A 17,542-nucleotide genomic window follows, 5' to 3' on the forward strand; every position below is an offset into this window, starting at 1 on the left:
CACAGGACGTGATGTACGTGGGAATCCGTTCGCGACTAGCTAGGCAGAGATGGCTCGCCAGTGAGATCGATTTGCCATCCCAGTCGAGCGACGTACGCTGAATGTCCGAGCCGAAGCTCTGAATCGATCGTCGATTGAACCTCGCAAGATAATGAGCCGTCTTTGCGGCTAACTCCAAAAGCTCGTACCGGGACCGCGTCGCTCTCTCATGTACAAATAGCGCCGTGTCTGACTTGAGAGGTTCTTTGACCTTTTGCCCTTTTGGGTCTGCGGGCTCGGGTCAATGAGCGGAGCCCGGAATTTAGCGCAGCGGCTAGATTTGGGAACTGCAAAATCTCCGGCGCCGCGCGGGCCGCTCGGATCGCGCGTGCCGTTTCGATTGATCGAGGCCCAGAAGCCCTTCAAACAAAAGCTCTCGTCATCAACAAATGATCTCAAGACGGCGAATTGAAAAGCGCCGCTTCGTGAGGGTCGCGGCCCTCGTCCTCTTCAATCCTGCGACAAAAGCGTGTCGATAGGGAGCCTCGCAGACATCGGTAAGGATCGAATTTAGCTTGCGGAGATTGCACCGATCGATCCGCCGAGATTGCGTCGGGCACATTTGGAGCGGCGCCGAAACCCGTCCGACGCGTCAACTCATTCCGCGTGGACGCGAGTCGACAAGGCCGATGTCACGCTCGAATTCAGATGAAAACTTTCAGAATTCTCCGAGGAGGCCTCGCTAATGAGGCTCTCTTGGAAGCGATACAAACTGGAGATGATTATTGATGTGGGAGCAGAAGAAGTCTGGCTCCTTTGCAGCACAGTCTCGTGCCAGCTTTGCGGTCGGTGAGGGTTCTTTTTTTTTTTTTTTTTTCTTGGCGACATTCAAACGTGCATTTTAAGTTGAGCAAGTTCTCCGGCGGCCGAAACGTCGCATGTCGGAAGAGAAGGCCTCGTGTCACCGCGGGCCATTTGGAAATTTGGATCACTTCCCAGGTGACGGAAAGGGGGGGAAAAAAAAGGGGGGGAGAAAGCAATCGGTGAAATTGATGACATTTCGAGAGAATTACAAGAGTGGAAAGGGGGGAAAAGAGGCGGGGCTAACGCCGCCAGCCTGAGGCCAAACCAATAAAAGTGCAATTGAATCGCATCTTCAATAAATGACGCTCCCGCAGTTTCATAAAGGCGTCGCCTTCACCGACGGCCGGATAGTCGACTCCACCGGACGTCTTCATCATACGAATGGGCGGTTGCAATTAAAGGACGCTTCTCCGGAACAAATTGGGTCTTGCACCAATTTCCTCAACTGTTATTTGCAGGAAAATGTGCAGCGCCATCAAGAGGACACCATGGGCAATGCAACTGGAAATCTTTTTGTTTTTCAATGAATAAATGGAATGTTCTGGTTCCCGATTCTGACACTTCCATTGAATAAAAGCTTTTTTTTGACTGAATATCACACGCACACGCGCACACAAAGCGCGCCACGAACAGGCCTCGGACAAAACCAACACGATTGCTCGGTTTTCAAGTCAGCCGGTTTAATTCCATGAGCAGTTGGTGGACATTCATACAAAATGTAGACTTGTGCAAACAAAGCGTGGATAAAGGATGCCTTTCACATGCTCTCTGATGCTGGCATTTGTTTTTGTGTGTGTGCGCGTTTTGTTTTTTGGAAAAATAGAACACTTAAGAAACACTATGTACAGAGCCAAGAGCCGTACGTCATCAAACCGAGCGAGACGTCGCTTGCATAGTTGAGTGCATGCAGAAGCCAGTCGTCATGCAACCGTTTTCACGACGCGTGCGCAAAGCGGTGAAGGAGGAGTCGCCGCAAAGGCGCTCGGTACACGTACCGCACGCTCGGGGGCTCGCCGCACAAACAAATGAGACCACCCTGCTCCAAACGCTCAACCTTACGTTTGGGATTCGGACAATTCGCAATCAATCAATCAAGAAATAATAACAATACAAAAGATCCTGTCGAGTTAGATTTTGATGCAAATGAATGCACGCTGATTCCAAAATGAAAGTCATGTTCTGGTTTTTTTTTGTTGTTGTTGTTCTATTGTTCTATTTCCTGCCATGCATTGTTTTGGTTTTCGGAGCTTGTCATTATTATAAAAAAAAAAAAAAAAAAGCCATCGAGCGGCTCAAAATCTGTCAGACATTGGATAGAAAGTTTTTGTTTGTTTGTTTTTTTTTGCCAAAGTCCGTGCTGTGCTCAGTCCCCGCCGCCCCCGCAAATAGATGCGTTTCGGGTCAAGAACGAAAACGTCGGCCGGTACGCTACAGCCAAAAAATAAGAGTGGTGTTGTGTCTTTGCAAAAGCAGAAGCGGATCTCATTGGATGGTGCAAGCGGACCGAACGGTCGGGGCCGGCGTTGCGTCGGATGGCCTTTTGTGTTCTTTGAGAGGAATGTTCCGAGACGGCGTGGCAGTCGGAGAGCTTCCAGGCCACCAGTGGGCGCCACAAGTAATATAGAGATATATATTCTACTTTATACTTTTTTTTTTTTTTTTTTACTCATTCAGTACCAGCCAGTTCTGGACCAAGTCTGAAAAGACGTTTAAAAACGTCTTTGGGAGTCAATGAGTTAATGAAGGAAATTTCAAGGATCCCGAATGCGAACGCACCAAAACATCGCAGTAAACTAAAGCGATGGCCGGCCGTGCTTCCGTGCAGTACAGTCTCGTATTTCCTGGAAATCATCACGAGCATCCAAAGTGCTTCGGTCAAAGCCACTGGTTGGTCAATCACGACAGAACAAAGTGGACAGCGAGTGTTCGGAATGGCAGCCGTCAAGCGGGCAGCACCGAAAGGCCAAAGGCGTCAACTCGGTGTTCGGAGACGCACCGCAAAGGAGAGCGAGATGAACCTCGGGCGCTCGCGTGGATTTCATTTGGACCTCTGGCTCGATTGCGTGGAGTTGATGGGGATTTTCCTGGACGGCGGCGCGGCCTTTCGGGCGGCTTCTTTCTTTGAAGCAGAAGAAGCCTGCTCGCTGGTTTCGGAGAGTTTGGATTTAGCGGCGGGCGGCAGCAAATGTTTGGCTGCGGCGAAACCTTTGGAGGATTCCTTGTCCTTGGCGGCGGTGGCGTCCGAGGCCGCCATTTGGGCTTTCTTGCCGCTCGCGTCTCCGCCGGCGTCTTCCGGACTCGCTTTGCCGCCCTCCGTGGATTTGGGGGGGCCTTTGGGCCTCAGGGCCGTTTTGAAGAAGGACAAAGCTTTGTCCTCGGTCTTGCTGTTCCTTCGGGGGCCTTTGGACGACGGGGCGGCAGACGCGGCGCCGACAGCCGAGGATCGCAGACTGGTCACGGAGGAGCTGCTGCTCGAGCTTCGGGCGACCGTCCTGCTCTCCGCGGCTCGAACGGCCCTGCCCTCGGCTTTGCCGCCGGCGCCGGACCTGGACGGAGGACCGGCGTTGGGAAGCTTCTTCCCCGAGACGGCGTTGGTGCGCGAAGATTCCCGGCCGGCGCTCCTGTCGGCTCCTTTGCTCTTTCCCGAGGCCGAGCTTTTATCCCCGCCTCCTTTGGCGGCCGTCCTCCTCTGAGGGTGCGCGCTTGCCGGCGAAGCGCTCCTCCTCTGCTGGGCGGAGTCGGGATGGAATTCGTCGCGGGTTTGGGACGGGCCTCTTTTGGAAGGCGTCGCCGTTCTGGAGGAAGCGGCCTTACAGGCTTTGGGCGCCGCGTCGGTCTTGTCCCTCGGATGGGACGCGGCACCCTTCGCCGGCGCTCGAGCGGGCGACTTGGCGACGCCCGGGGACGCGGGAGACAAAGAGCTGGAGGACGTGGAGGAGGCGGCGGGCCGCTTCCTGGGGCTCCTTTCGCTCTCTGCGCCGGTCTTTGCCGAGCTGCGTTTTGCGCCCGCGCCGTCCGCGGCCACGTTTCTTTGTTTCTGCTCCTTAGCGGTGGCCAATTGTTCGGCGCCGCTGACGAGATTGTTGTTGTCCCCGGCCGGCGAGGAGCTCCTGAGCTCGGCCCGCGACGTCGCTTTGGGGTGAAGCTGCTCAAACAGCCTCTTCGCACCGGCGTTACGATCCAACGCCGCCAGGGCGGACTTACCTCCCAGCTTGGGCGAAGCGCCGAAGCGGGACGTGGACAGATGGGTGTCGACCACCTCCCCGATCATTTCCAGCGTCGCGGAAGAGGAGTGGGATTCCAGGGAGAAGCGCGAGGGGGAATTGGAACGCAGCTGCAGCTTGGCAGAGCACCAGGAAGGCTTCTGGCCGTTCTCGCTGAGCACGAGCGGACTGGCGATGGACGTTCTGGAGGAGAAGCTCTGCCTCTGCATGCCTCTGACGGCGGGGCGGCTGGATAAACCTGCGCGCCGGAAAGGCTTCACGTCAGAAGACGTGCGGCGCACGTCGGGAGGAATTTGCGCGCTCACCGTCATCCTCGCTGCGTTCGCCGGCAAACTCCGCCGACTCGGAGAGGGAGGCCAACGACGTTCGTCTGGAGGAACCGGACGACGCTTGGCTCGGCGGACGGCTTCCCATCAGACGGCTGATCCAATGCTCGCACAGGGAAGAACTGGTCGATCCTAAAAGCCCCCCGGCGGTCATTCGGTTGACCTCGCGTCAATTATAGTACATAGGGATTCCCCGAAAAGCCGCATATAACGGATGCCCCCAAGATCGGCCCTATGTAGATGCGTAGATGTACACAAGCCGCGAGTAAGACTGCAATCCCAAACGAGGCAGTCGAAACGGAGGAAATAGAAGCAAGTAAATTACCTCCCACCGAACTGTTGGCAGACCAAGACGGAACGGTGGCGCGTCTCTGGTAAAACAAGATGTAAGCCGTCTGCTTGCAGACGTCCTCTTCCGATATCGGATGAACGTCGCTATCGTCGAAGCAATACCACTGCCCGTCGATGGAGTTCTTACACTGAGCTGCGAGATTCAAAATGCAAAAAGTCAGCGTCGGCCCGGCTCGCCGTCCGGCGGACGGCGCCGTACCCGTGTAATGTCCTCCCTGCATGGTCCCGTGATGGTTGCACACGGCGTAGAGGTCGTAAAGGTAATCCTCGGGATCGCGACCCAAGCCGTACGGCCGTCTCCACGGCGACCAGTGCGAAGGGAGACTCCAGCTGCTCTGGCTCCTCTTCACCATGTGCGGCGCCATGTCCATGCCCGTCAGCGGGAACTTGACCATGTTCTGCATTTTCATCCGCCGATCGCCATCCTGAAGGAATGCAAAAAAATTCAGCGGCGTCCCCCTGAAAACCATGCCGCGCCCCAATACCTGTCTGAAGCGCTTGAGGTGAAGAATGAGGATGTCAGGCAGCGTCCACAAACTCAGCTTGATGCTGCCCTGCTGAAGCCGCTTGCAGTGCGGACAGCGCCAGGCGTCATCGGGGGCGAGCTGGCCAAAGGAAATTGCCAAAACTCAAATCCAACCGACTGCAACTTGTTTGCGTTTTATTTTTTCTCGGTTCGGTTGTTTCAATTAGCTCTTGCGCGACACGGGCTCCCTCTAGTGGTCACTTGTTTTTAATCCAGTCAAGGACGCCTTTTTCGGCGCCGGTACCTTTTCAAGCACACTTGCATAGTTTCCTTTTTTTTTTTTTGTTTTGTTCCTGTGTTCAAATCAACTGACAAGGTGTTGACGACGGCGGCGCACCTGTTCCTCTTTGGTGTAGAGCTGAAAGCACTGAGCGAGTGAGCAGTTCTGAGGCTGGAGGTGCTGCTCCTTCATATGGCGCACACTTTCAGCATCGGGGATGTATTCGTCCTCGGCTCTTTTGAAGAGACTGCAAGTAAACCACAGCGGTGACTTGATCCCGGCGGGGGGGGTCAGCTGGCGCCGGCGTGCACGAGGCCTCAATTCGCTGCATAGGTTGCGTAGGACTTACGAGTCTTTCGTCTCCTTGTCCCATTCCGCAACAATTTTGACGTGCGGCGGCCCCCCGGCACCGCAGGACTTGTATGCTCTGTTGAAAAGGAGAGGTGGCAGTTGGACTGTCAAATCCCATGAATGTGACAGAAATGTCGATCCAAATTTGAAACGCCCCGCCCCCCCACGGGCGGCGATGCCCCCTCGCGGTGGCGGACGGCCTTACCTCTCCACAGAAGGATGGCAGAGCGGCCGCTCCTCCTGAGGCAGGAGATAGGTGATCCCGACGACCCCCACCACGCGCAACGTGAAGGGCCCTGCCTACGAGACGGCAAGAGCACAGCCACATCACGGGTGGGCGGGCGGCAAAATTGCCTTCTTGTCACAGCACGTGCCTGCACGGCGGCTCCAGGCCGCAAGACGTGACGCATCTTCTCCAGAATTTCCTTCTGGAGTCCGTCCCATGTGACCGTACGCTCCAGGTAGAGGATGAAAGGATTGCCAAACCTGCGGGGGATCCCCAAAGCAGCCCGGTTAGGCCCTTCCAAAGGCAGAGACTTCGACTCCGCTGCTCACTCGGTGGAGCCAGAGCCTCGGCCGCTTCCTCTCGGCGTACCTGCGTCCCTGCTGACCGGCGCAGGCTCGGTTACAGACCAAGAGCACCACCTTCTCCTCTGGTCCCGTGTTCTTGTTGGGGCTGAGGGGCGGCGTTGCGGCCTCCTGGATTTGCGGGGATAACCGATTGTTATCCGCGCTGTACTTGAAGTTGTTCTGGTTGAGGTTGGCGTGTGGGCTCCCTGTTTCGTGGTCAAAAATGGTCATTGATGACATTATTTCGATGAAACAACAACAAGAAAAACGACTCTTCGATAGATATCATTGAAGATGTTCATTGAAAAAAAACCCCGTCAATCGAGGGATTTAAGTTGGGAAAAAATAAAGAACTAAAATCGGACCTGGAGTAAGGCCCCCTCGCCTGGCGCGACAGTGTGGCGATTTGACCCATGGGCACGTGTTCACAATTATCTGTCATTGTGCTGGTTTCAAAGGTCGATGCGGCGTCGGTACTTGGTTTGGGTGAGTTTTGTCTGGGAGCGAAGGCATTTCTGCCACATTCAGCAGACGCTACTCATACGCGCGAAGGAGCGGGTCGGCGTACCGCCTCGCTTGGAGCGGATCTGATCGGGCCTGAAGAGCTCGGGCGTCTCGAAGGCAAAGATGGAGTCGCTCTCCTGGATGATCTCCAGGTCGTCGTCGTCGTCGCAGAAGGAGCGGTGGAAGCCGTCGGAGTACATCTCGGTGAGGACGATCTGAAGGGCGGACGCGGAGGCCCCCTTAAGGCGGCGCTTCCCGAGCCGCCGCGTTGGCGGGCGCGGAGGAGGACGTACCTGCTGAGCGGGGATTTTGGTCTCCTGCGCCACCGCTTGTCTGAGCCTGGACACGGTGCCAGACAGAGGCACGGCCACCCCGACCCTCATACAGTGGGAGCACTTGCCCTGGTACACCACCGTCACGTACAAGGGCCTGCGCATCCGCACAAGCGCACGGTGAGGGAGGAAGAAAGCGAATCAAAGCGCGGCTGCGAATTTCAGCGTCCCTTTGGTCCGCCCGTCTCTCTTTCACGGCCGCAAACTCACCGCGTGTGAGGTACGGGGATTGGCAGGGAGATGCAGAGAAAAGGATCAAAGGTGTTGCTCTGTTTCTGGCAGTGAGGACAAGTCAGCGAGGATCTGCGCACAAACGTCACACAAACGACAAACTCGCGACGAGGTTGACGTTTTGGGAAACTTTCACGTGGTCAATCTGCAAGCAAAAAAACTCAACGGACGGTCCTTGCCAACAGATATTGGATGAGAAAAGCGCAACTGCTGATCTACTTTGTAGCAACGGTGAAGGGATGCGCACACCGCCCAATTAAAGAGAAAAAAAAAATTCTTTTTAAAAAAAGACACCCTTTCTAGACACCCGTGTCAGAAAGGCGCTTGTGGTCACTCGAGCCATTTGCTCATATTTGCACACTAAAACGTCAAGTGGCGTCGGTTCACGCGTTTCGTAAACACAACGCTGCACGTCGACGGAAAAGCTCCCAGACGATGCAGCTCATATGGGCAGTGTTTGCGCGTCAACAAAAGTCAAGCGCAAAGGACAACGCGGCGCATTTGTCAAGTCGGAAGACAAACAGCGGCCGGGCGGATGCTCGGTACCTGTATTGAGCCTGGAAAAGTTCTTGCACAAACGAGCCGGGCGCTGGCAGCGGAGATCCTCCGGGGGCGTTTTCGTTCTCCACCGGAGGCTGGAAGGCCAAAAACGGGGATGCGCACACCGCCCAATTCAAAAAAAAAGAATCCCACACTTCATCGGTGTACGAGCGTCGATTTTTCCTGTAGCTGTATCCGTACTGCGCGTGGAGTATTTTTAGCCCCTCTGAAAATAAACAGCGCGCTTGACGCTTACCGTCCTGGGTGGCCTGACGTCAGGACGGATGATGTTGTTGAGGTCTTCGTGAACTCGATCCAGCAGCCACAGGAGGAATTCCTGGGCGTCGTGTTGGGAGTTGCCCTTGAACTGAAGGGCGCTCTTTGACACCACGTTCTGCGGCGGGGAGACGCACGCCTTATTAGCCAGATCGATGGATAAGATACGTTAGATCGGATCGACAAGACGGGTTTGTCGGTAGGTAGATGGTACTGTAGTTTGAAGACAGATTTGTAGCTCGCTTGATAGACAGATCCGATACGTTCAGCAGCATCAAGATACAAAGGATCGAGTCGACATGTTTGAGCGCGTCCCGACCAAATGATTTTTCCTCTTATTGCTATTTGACTCATTCGCATTCTTTCTCCTCGCCATTAATTCTCCTTCCGACTTCGCCGAGTGTTCGTGCACATTTCGAGGCTGCCGCTCGAACAAGAAAACATCTAAAACCTGTCAGACAGTTCAGACTCTGGCTGGCAACCTAGCTAAGGGAGAAGGGGGGAAAAAAAAAAAAACAGCCCAAAATAGGAGCGCTTTGAGGAAGCAACTACAGAGTCCTCAAATTCACTTTGAAAAGCTGAAAATAGAGGAGCGGTAGCTACATTGTTCGGCGACAAAGATGAAAAGGTTTGCTTGGTACGAAAGCTGAGAAGCGGGAGGCGGGCGGCTCCAAAAGGTAATTCGGTTCATTTGAGCTTCAACGCTCCCTCCTCCCCTTTTCAGCAGAACATTCTGCCTTTAAGATGGAGGTTTTATGATTTGTCAACAAAAAAGGCCAAAGGAAAAAAAATGGAAGAAAAGACACAAGGTCAACTATTCCATCAAACATCACACATTATCACTTGACCGAGGCACAGCAACTGCAAAAATGGGGGAGATGGCCTGAAGGTAGAATTTTTGACTTTTTCTCAAACACAATAAATTAAGAAGAAAAAAAATAATAATCCGAATCACACTGGATAAAATGGTCTCTTCTCAAAGTGCCAATATGACCGTCTCAAGCCAGAGCCTACCTTGAAGTCTCTGCTGTGCTGGGGCGTGTACTCAAAGGTCCACAGAGCTCGAACCAGACCGGACAGCTGCTCCGTCACCTCCCCGGATTCTTCCTGCTGCTGCTGCTGGCCGGACTTCTTCTGCACCAGGACCCCGTTGGACTTACTCGCCTTGGTGTCGGCACCGGCGCCGGTCTGGGATCCCTCGCCCCGGAACTGCTCAAGGGCCAGGTACTCGGCGAAGAGCTCGGTGTTGCTCAGGCACTGCAGGATGGCGTTCATGAAGCAGGTGTTGCCGTGGTTCTTGAGCCCGGCCACGCCTGGCACCTTGTCGCCGAAGGGGAAGCCCCCGCAGTCGCTGTCGTCCGACTGCAGCGAGCCGCCGGTGAGGGCGGCGGGGAGCGACGAGGCATCGTCCTGGTCATCGCGGGCGGCCTGCTCGTCGTTACTGAAGTGGGACAAAGTGGAGAGAGTCCGGAGAACTCTGTTCATGAAGCTGCCCACAGAGCGGACGGAGCTCCTCCGGAACAGCTTCTTGCTGAAGGACTTCTTCTCCTTGTTGCTGACCACTTTGGACATGGCGGCAGCTCCTTGCTGGCCTTTTAGAGAAAGGGCTTGACGAGAGCTCGGCACGTTTGCCTCGCGGTCCTGAGGTTCCGGGTTTGAATCTGGGCCGCGGCCTTCCTGCGTGGAGTTTGCATGTTCTCCCAGTGCTGGGCTGAGTTGTCCCCGGCTTTGTCCCACTTTTGAAAAACAACCCTGTTATGTAAATATGTTATTGACAACAAGACATCGCTGAGTGTTTTCCTTTCACCCCAAAAAAAAAAAAAAAAAGACTAAAATATAATGTATAGTATAATTCTGCTTTTGTTGTTGTCGTTTTGCCCAAAGTCGGCTCTAGCTCCAGCTCGCCTATTGAGGACAACAGAAAACGGAGAGGGGGGGAAAAAAATCGCTTGAAATCGTTGTTTACAGCACTTGGCTGCAGCCCCCACGCGATATCAGTCGGTCGTGTCGTCCACAGGGCCCGGGCATGTTCCACGTCGAGGCCTCGCAAGTTGTGAAAGGAGACAGACGGAGCAGCTTGCATCAACGCAAACGCCGTGTGGTGGCCGTGGAGAAGAACCGCTCGGACCGGGGCGCCTGTCGCACGCTCGCCCGCCCGCGCATCGCGTCTCCAGCGGCGTCGATGGGCCCACGTCATGGAGGTGCACCCTCAGAAATAAACATCAACCGCTCCCGAGTAGCGGGTCGGTGGGGTGGGGTGGGGGGGTGTCCCTCATCTTTTATTCAACGACGCGTGGCTCCACCCTCTCGAATCCTCGAACGGGGCTCGAGCGTTGGACTTATTTCTCGTCTTCCTTAACGCGCCTCCGCGGTGGTCATCATCGTCGCGGTACCCCGCGACCGGAGCTTCGAAGTCCGCCGCCCGCTCTCCCGTGGAGCGCCGCTTCCTCACACGCTTGTGCGCCGGCCGACGGTTTTGGAGGAGGGGGCGGGGGGGGGGGGGGGGGTGCTGGAGTCACGCGGTTCGGTCGTCGGAGCCCCTTAATTGCCGGTCGGGACAAGGCTGGGTGGCAAGGCCGTGGAGCGCGGTCATCCTCATCTGGAGGCAGAGACACTGCAGGCGAGCACGCGCAGGGCGGGGACGGATGACGTCACAGCCCAACACTGGTCCAGGATGGAGGGAAGCAGGTGGATGTTGCCGGATGATGCCCGCGCTCTGCTCCATCAGTCTCCGCCATGAGCGCCAATCACAAGGTGCTGCTGCATGAGACCCCCACCCCCCCCCCTCCCCACGAGAAAGCTGGACAACATTTATCCACAAGATGAATTAAAAACAGAAAACAATGTCATATAAAATCACCTGCAGACGCTTGGACTCAATATTTACATGGCGGGAACACAAACCATTTGAATAAAATACTGTACATCATGTCCTACCCACCAGAGACGCCTCGTTAATGGATGGTTATTATGCGCAGATCCCTATTGAAGCAAACTTGGCTTACTCTGAGCAAATCAATCAAAGGATGAGGGAAAATGATGACATCGAGCGCCAGCTCACCTGATGAACTTGAAGTCTGACTAGTTCAAGAAACAATGCCATTGGTGACAGTTGAAATGACATGGACCAGCACGATGAAGTCTGAAGGCCACGGGCAGTTTAGATGGACATAGCAACACAGGTGCTGAAAACTGATTGGACCCCACACCCCCAAAAAGTAACATCCACCTTTACATACTGGGAGAGGAGCCAAGAGAAACATTTAAAAAATGGCTTGACTGTATGAAATAAATACTGTTGGAATGTGTTGCAGAATTATTCTAAACAGCTATTTTCATTCAAGACATTCCACATGAATGATAAAAAATAAAAAATAAAAAAAAACAGCGCACCGCTCTCTCAGTATTGAATTATTGCCAGTTCATCTCTTTTCGTCAATGGACGCTACAGCTTTGTGTTTGCTTTCAAAACTTAGCTTGTAGCAGACGTGTGCACATTTTCAGCATGACGTCTCTGATCCACTGGTGAAGGACACTTTGATCCTCTCCTTTTTCATCTACAACTGCTTCAGACAACAAAGTGTATGCAGAAAAGTGGTGAAGATTGCACGACTGTCTGTGTCCTATGTGTTGTGTTGACTTCAAAATGGCGCCGCGAGGGTGGCTGCCTTTCCAGCAGCTCCTATATTTTGTTGTTCTACTTCTTCCTTTCATAACTTTGCTGCTGTGAATTGGGAATTTCTCCATTGCGAGACTAATAAAGGTTTTCTTATCTTATCTTAATAAATGTAGCTCGATTTAATCAAAATACAAATCTCTCACCAAGACAAAAATGATGCCATCTAAGCATTTTATACATTTACATACTTTCAAATACAGTATGCTGGAAAATTCCACTTGAATACCGCAGCAAAAAAAAAAAACAATCGATCAGAATATGAAGCTCGTACATAGAGTTGGTCACCTTCGACTTCGCAGCACAGAATTGGCGTAAGAACGTCAAAGAGCAAATAGATTTGAAATGCTGTTCCACGTACCCTGCACTCGTCTCGCCGCAATGCTATATGCAATTGCAATCACCGAGTGCAAAGAGGAGACTCACAACTGGGCCGAGAGGGCACCCGTGATGAAGAAAAAAAACACCTCGTCATGACAATCTGCCTTCCTGTTAGGGGGAAAAACAACAAATGATAAAAAACACCACAGGATCCCACATGAAGTCTTTGTGGCCCTGCATATTCATACGTTTCAATGATGATTTTATATTTTGCATCTTTCACTGTCTTGTTCTAACCGTGAAGAAATTATTTTTTCCGGAGTCCCTTTTTTGGGGTGGTGGTATAAAAATATTTAACATTACGTGCCCCAGGCCACTGTTCATGTAGAACCCCGCACTGGCATCCCGATCCTCACCTCAGCGGACGCAGCGGGTAGAAAATGCAAACAGAGGAGGGGAACAAAAAAGTCCACACTCAATTTTGTTTGTTTTTTTGGTGTTTTAGTTGTCAATGGAGCGCAGGGCGGCGATGGTCGCCACTAGTCGCCGAGGCAACTGTTTGGCGGCTTGTCTGTAGTCTTCTGGCTTGGCCCTCAACAGGGTGACGATCTGCTGGAGGGTGCGAGACGGCTGCAGGCCCAGAGCGTCCATCACGTTGCTCAAGTAATCTGAGGAGCACGAGAAGAGTTTGTCAGCGGAGAATCGGTCTTTCGTGACTTAGCACCATGCGTTGCGATCCGACGGCGCCTGGTTCACCGATGTCCGTGGCCAGCTGCTTGGCGGAACGGGCGCCCAGACGGGGGATGAGCAGGATGGCGTCGCAGTACGTCCGCATGGTTGCCCGAGCGATGGAGCCCAGCCAGTAGTCAGCCGTGTTGTCCAACTCGGGAAGGTCGTCGCCTGGGGAAGTGTGGCGGGGAGAGTTCAAGACCTACTGCCAGGCTCGCAGGCAAAGAGGTGGAAATGTTGAAGAATATCACGTGGAGAAGAGCGAGTGACCTTGCTCTGGTGGAAACGGTAACTTCCCAGCACGCAAGGCCAGTTCCAGCGCCGGATCCTCCTGCGTCACAAACGGTTCCAAGTGAAGCGGCAGAGACATCAGGTACTGACCGATCTGGAAGAGGGCAACGGTGTGGCCGTTAAACTTGTATTGTAGGTCAAGGCAGCACCGGAGCCTAAAAAAAAAGAAGACGAAACAACAGCTCGCTCACATTTGTAATGTACTCTTGTGGTGACAGGCTGAATGTGGGCAAGTCTTCAGCGTAGCTCTCTCCGAAACCCGGCGAGTCGTGATTCTGTGCACAAAGAACAATTTCAATGGAGGATAACGACGTCGACGAATGACAACTCAAGGGCCCACCTCCATCTTGCCGATGGCGGACAGCTGGTGCTTGATCTGTAAAAAGACCGAGTCAAAGGCCAGCTGGTGGGCCTGCTGGTTGAGTCGGGTCAGCGCCGCTCTCGGCTCGGCGAGGAGATTGGAGTTGCCGGCGCCCTTCTCCTGCGACACAAAGGCAGCCGTGTTTTCCAGCGGCCTTGATCACGCCCGGTGCCCTCGCGCCACACCTTTAGCGAGTAGAGCACTTCCAGGAGACCGCTGTACTCGGCCACGCGGCCCTTCTGCAGATAGTTGTACTCCTGCCAGGGATTTTTGCTGGCGCCCTTCCTCTCGGTGGCGCCGGCCTCCTGGATGCCCGTCAGGCTGCGAGGGCTGTACGAGTCCGACAGGTACTTGCCCGCCGTGCCCATGATCCTGCGGCAACGGTTGATTCGGGACATCGGCGACCAAACTTTGAGAATGACACAGTAACGGCACACAACCATCGAGACCGGTTGACTGACTTGTTTGCCAACTGCTGCTCAAAGGCGCCGCATTGTCTCAGCAACTCCCCGCAAGTGGCAATAATTCTGCAAAAGGACAAGACAACTTGGGGTGAAAGACAACGCAGAGGAAAATCAAGGGCGCGTCATGGGCATAGCAGAAGAAAGTGAGGCGCCTCTGAGAAGTACTTTCAAGTTGATCGCTCATCCCAAACCTGACTGAGTTCTGGAAGGCAGTCCAGTCCTCCTGGAAAACAGAAGAACTCGGCGGAGCCTCCTCCAGTTTGCACTTGGTCCTGATGGACTGCAGTGTCGTGGAGAAGTCGGACACGTACCTGGGGAACGCAACGGTCAACGCAATGGCTGCAGAGTCGACTCCAAAGGGAAATAAGATCCGCCAAGGCGGTGCGCGCGTGAGGATAGTCACTTGGTGAAGAGCGCTTTGAGGGCCCGCAGGAGGCCGCACACGCCCAGCCCGTCGGTCAGTTTGACGCAGCGGTCCACGGCGCCGCCCGCCAGGGCCACCAGCTTCCCAACCGAGTGCTTCAGCTCCTCCACGCAATCCGCGAGCTCCCCGTGTTCCTAAGGACGGACCGGATGGAGGATGGAGGATGATGGCGCCGTGCGCGGCATTTCCGAGAGCGCGATCGGGGCTCACCAGAGGAACAGCACTGATCTGAATGAGGAGGTGATTTTGCTCCAGTTCCCCGTACTGTAGCTGGTAAGGCTTGTAAGGGTCGTAGATGGCGCACACAAGCTCGTTCACCTTCAGGAGGTTATTCTCGCCTGGGGACACAGCCAGAAGTTACAGCAACGGCAATTTGCTCATCGCCGTCCGTCTGTCTGCTCGGCACAGACCGAGATGTGGCATCATGGCGGCTTCCAAGTTGCGCCCCAAGGTGAGTGCGGTCTGGTTGAGCTCCAGAAGGACGTCCAGGCGTTGCTCCTGGGCCGTCCCATCCACGGCCGTGCTCAGGCACACGGGGATGGAGGGGACCATGGCTCCCAGAGTCTGGATCAGCAACACCGTCACCACCTCGTGAGGGTTCTTGAACACCTGGGGGTTGTTGAAGCCAATTTTGGTGAGGAATCGCCCCTATAATTTGTTTTGAGAACCGGTCCACGACCCCCCGCACCCATCGAGAATCCCCAATTGAAAATAATAAGGGCGGCGGTGTGAGGACTGGATCTCAAAAGCATATCCGGTGCATTTCCTTCACCTGGCTGCACCACTGGAGCTGAGCGTGCCACGTCGACAACAAGGTGTCGTAAAATTCCGTCAGCTGGCGATTCAGGCTGACCTCACTCTGAGAAAGGTCCTGCCACATATTCACAATCGGGCCCTGCAGAAATGAGGGCACATCACATCACTACAAACCAAAATGAAACATTCAAAAAGATGTCAATTACATTTAACCAAGCCAGCCTCTCGCTTCGCTTAGGAGGAGGCTAATCAAACTGTCACTGCATTGATCTTGGGGTTGTAATCATTTGAAGACATCTGCATCCAAGAGTACTTACCGGCATAAATTCTTTGTCCTCTAAACAAACAAAAAAAACCTCCGATGATAATGCAATTTAGCTGCAGTTGACATCCGTGCAAACAGGCTCCACGCAATTTGAGTGAATTCTTGTCATCGTGACATGGCGAAATTCCTGGCGGGACTGTTGGTTTAGCAACCACGTCCCTTTGTTTACTCACTTTATGACACTTGTAGTAGTACGCAAGGAGCTGCGGCATTCTGTCGATCTCCGAGAAGACTTTGACAAACAGTTTGGCTTGGTCTGCATGGGAATGGTGAAAGGGCCCGTCAAGCTAAGCATCCAAATCCCAACCGAACTAACGTGGGCAAATGGGTGGAAGTTGGCATACAAAACCACACGTTTCAATCGGAGCTTACCGACGGACATGGAATTGAATGCTGCCACTATTTGGGGGCTGGCCAGGGCCTCCAGTCTGTTTTTAAGAGCCTCCAGGTGGACACACTTTTCAGAGTAGTCCGGCGTGTCCACCAGCATTGCCAGGCTGTTCTGCATACTGGTGAGCTTGGATGAGATGGCTGCAAGGTCCTGAAAGACAGAAGGACAAATATTTGTTGCTCTCCGGAGGGGGGAAACACACACACACACACATTAAACCAACATGTACTTGATTGTACCTGTGATTTGAAGGTCTCCTCGATGTCGACACTGAGTGTGCTCCATTTATCGGCCTCCTGTAGCGCCTCCGCTGCCAGCTGCATGCGACTCTTCACCTGGTCGATCTCCACTAGGACCTGGAAGTCACACATGTTCACAAATATTTGACACTTAACTCTCATCGTGATTATAACGACCTTCATGAATAGTTTGTAGACCGAACCAGGATTGCAAAGCACTCTTCAACGAGATATCTTGGCAATCATTTGTGTCTGCAAGTCTGATTAGCTCTGTTGTGTCTCGAAACACACCTGCATGGACTGCACCGTGTCCTGCTCAAACTTCTTAATGTCCTCTTTGACCAGGACCATTTGCTCCTTCAGGAAAGTAGCTTCCTGCTTCAATGCCTCCACATCTCGCAACACTCTGGGCATGTTCTGCAGCGCCTGGTTACTGGTCTCTACAAAAAATACAAGTCCATTTATTTTGTCTTTCTGGAAACTGAGACTCGAGGCACAAACTGTCTGCCTTAGCTTTTGAATGCACATTTCAAAATACGGCCAAGATTGCAAAACTTTCTGTTCCCCAACACGGAGCTGAGGGAAAAGGGTGAAGTACGATACTGACCCTCAATTGCATTGTTGACTTCCTGGATAAAAAGCTGCAGCTTCATAACCAGGGTGGCGGCGTGTGTATCCGCCTTTCCCGGCGCTTCCTTCTGCACCACTTTAAAGGCGCCATTCACCCAGTCTTTCACGTCAAAGTCGTCGTCCAGAAACCTTGAGAAATCCATCTGCTGCCTCCGGCTGATTCATTCGCTCGACGTAAAGGAATGAAATGTCATCGAGCCATGGCGAACGCTAGTTTTTCCCGAACAACGGTTTCGACACAAATATAAAATAAATAGCCCAGGAGAATGAGATAATCATTACAACCAAATAGAGTTCCAACAAAGCAACGGCTTCCTCCAGAGTTAATACGAAGCGTCAACAGATATTACGGAAGAAAATGTTTTGGAGACATCACCAGTAGTGCCGTAGGTATCCGGAGTAAGCTATGACAGCAACTTCCGCTGTGTGCTCCGTGTTTACCTTCCGCGTGATGTCAAATCGTACAGGTTATCCAATAACTAGGAAACATAGGTCGCCTTATAAAACCTAAGTAAGCTTTCTGAATTATTTATTTAATCGCATTTCACAGAAATGTTTGACGCTCAAATTAGGAAATTCCACAATGGAATCAACGTTCGCCAGTGTCACAACGAAATATCTCCGTCATGAAACCTAAACCG

The 17,542-nt window shown here is 53.2% G+C and overlaps 2 protein-coding genes across 3 annotated transcripts; both read right to left on the bottom strand.

The window, feature by feature from the left end:
- Positions 1–1,502: 1,502 nt before the first annotated feature.
- LOC147189436 (ubiquitin carboxyl-terminal hydrolase 31-like) lies at positions 1,503–11,079 on the bottom strand. Its single transcript, XM_086137976.1, has 16 exons — positions 9,309–11,079; positions 8,275–8,412; positions 8,025–8,113; positions 7,458–7,550; positions 7,209–7,344; positions 6,980–7,130; positions 6,437–6,617; positions 6,212–6,327; positions 6,047–6,137; positions 5,840–5,917; positions 5,608–5,737; positions 5,230–5,349; positions 4,944–5,169; positions 4,719–4,877; positions 4,373–4,525; positions 1,503–4,305 (listed from the first exon to the last, which is right to left on the bottom strand). The coding sequence occupies exons 1-16, from the start codon at positions 9,864–9,866 to the stop codon at positions 2,882–2,884; spliced, it is 3,843 nt and encodes a 1,280-aa protein (XP_085994102.1). The 5' UTR covers positions 9,867–11,079; the 3' UTR covers positions 1,503–2,881.
- A 1,048-nt stretch (positions 11,080–12,127) lies between these two features.
- cog7 (component of oligomeric golgi complex 7) lies at positions 12,128–17,533 on the bottom strand. 2 transcript variants are annotated; one of them, XM_086137977.1, is made up of 17 exons: positions 16,879–17,533; positions 16,563–16,711; positions 16,272–16,388; positions 16,014–16,182; positions 15,815–15,897; positions 15,333–15,455; positions 14,971–15,169; positions 14,771–14,898; positions 14,540–14,694; positions 14,328–14,447; positions 14,134–14,199; positions 13,858–14,044; positions 13,652–13,792; positions 13,503–13,586; positions 13,291–13,405; positions 13,048–13,191; positions 12,128–12,959 (listed from the first exon to the last, which is right to left on the bottom strand). In XM_086137977.1, exons 1-17 carry the CDS (start codon positions 17,042–17,044, stop codon positions 12,793–12,795), a joined length of 2,313 nt encoding a protein of 770 aa, XP_085994103.1. In that variant the 5' UTR covers positions 17,045–17,533; the 3' UTR covers positions 12,128–12,792. The 2 variants fall into 2 exon arrangements, with proteins under 2 accessions (XP_085994103.1, XP_085994104.1); XM_086137978.1 differs by lacking the exon at positions 16,563–16,711 and having other exon boundaries at positions 16,879–17,043.
- Between the last annotated feature and the right edge of the window lie 9 nt (positions 17,534–17,542).

Source organism: Hippocampus guttulatus, chromosome 19, assembly GCF_054856545.1.
Source record: "Hippocampus guttulatus isolate MCC_2025c chromosome 19, RoL_Hgut_1.0, whole genome shotgun sequence".
NCBI lineage: Eukaryota > Metazoa > Chordata > Actinopteri > Syngnathiformes > Syngnathidae > Hippocampus > Hippocampus guttulatus.

Coding starts and splice junctions, on each gene's coding strand:
- LOC147189436 (XM_086137976.1), bottom strand. CDS start 9,866: ATGTCCAAAGTGGTCAGCAACAAGGAGAAGAAGTCCTTCAGCAAGAAG. Junction 8,114..8,274: donor ACGTCAGGCCACCCAGGACG/GTAAGCGTCAAG, acceptor TTGGCCTTCCAG/CCTCCGGTGGAGAACGAAAA. Junction 5,738..5,839: donor GACAAGGAGACGAAAGACTC/GTAAGTCCTACG, acceptor GTTTACTTGCAG/TCTCTTCAAAAGAGCCGAGG.
- cog7 (XM_086137977.1), bottom strand. CDS start 17,044: ATGGATTTCTCAAGGTTTCTGGACGACGACTTTGACGTGAAAGACTGG. Junction 15,456..15,814: donor ACTACTACAAGTGTCATAAA/GTGAGTAAACAA, acceptor TCATTTCTGCAG/GGCCCGATTGTGAATATGTG. Junction 13,406..13,502: donor CACAAGAGTACATTACAAAT/GTGAGCGAGCTG, acceptor GCCCTCTTCCAG/ATCGGTCAGTACCTGATGTC.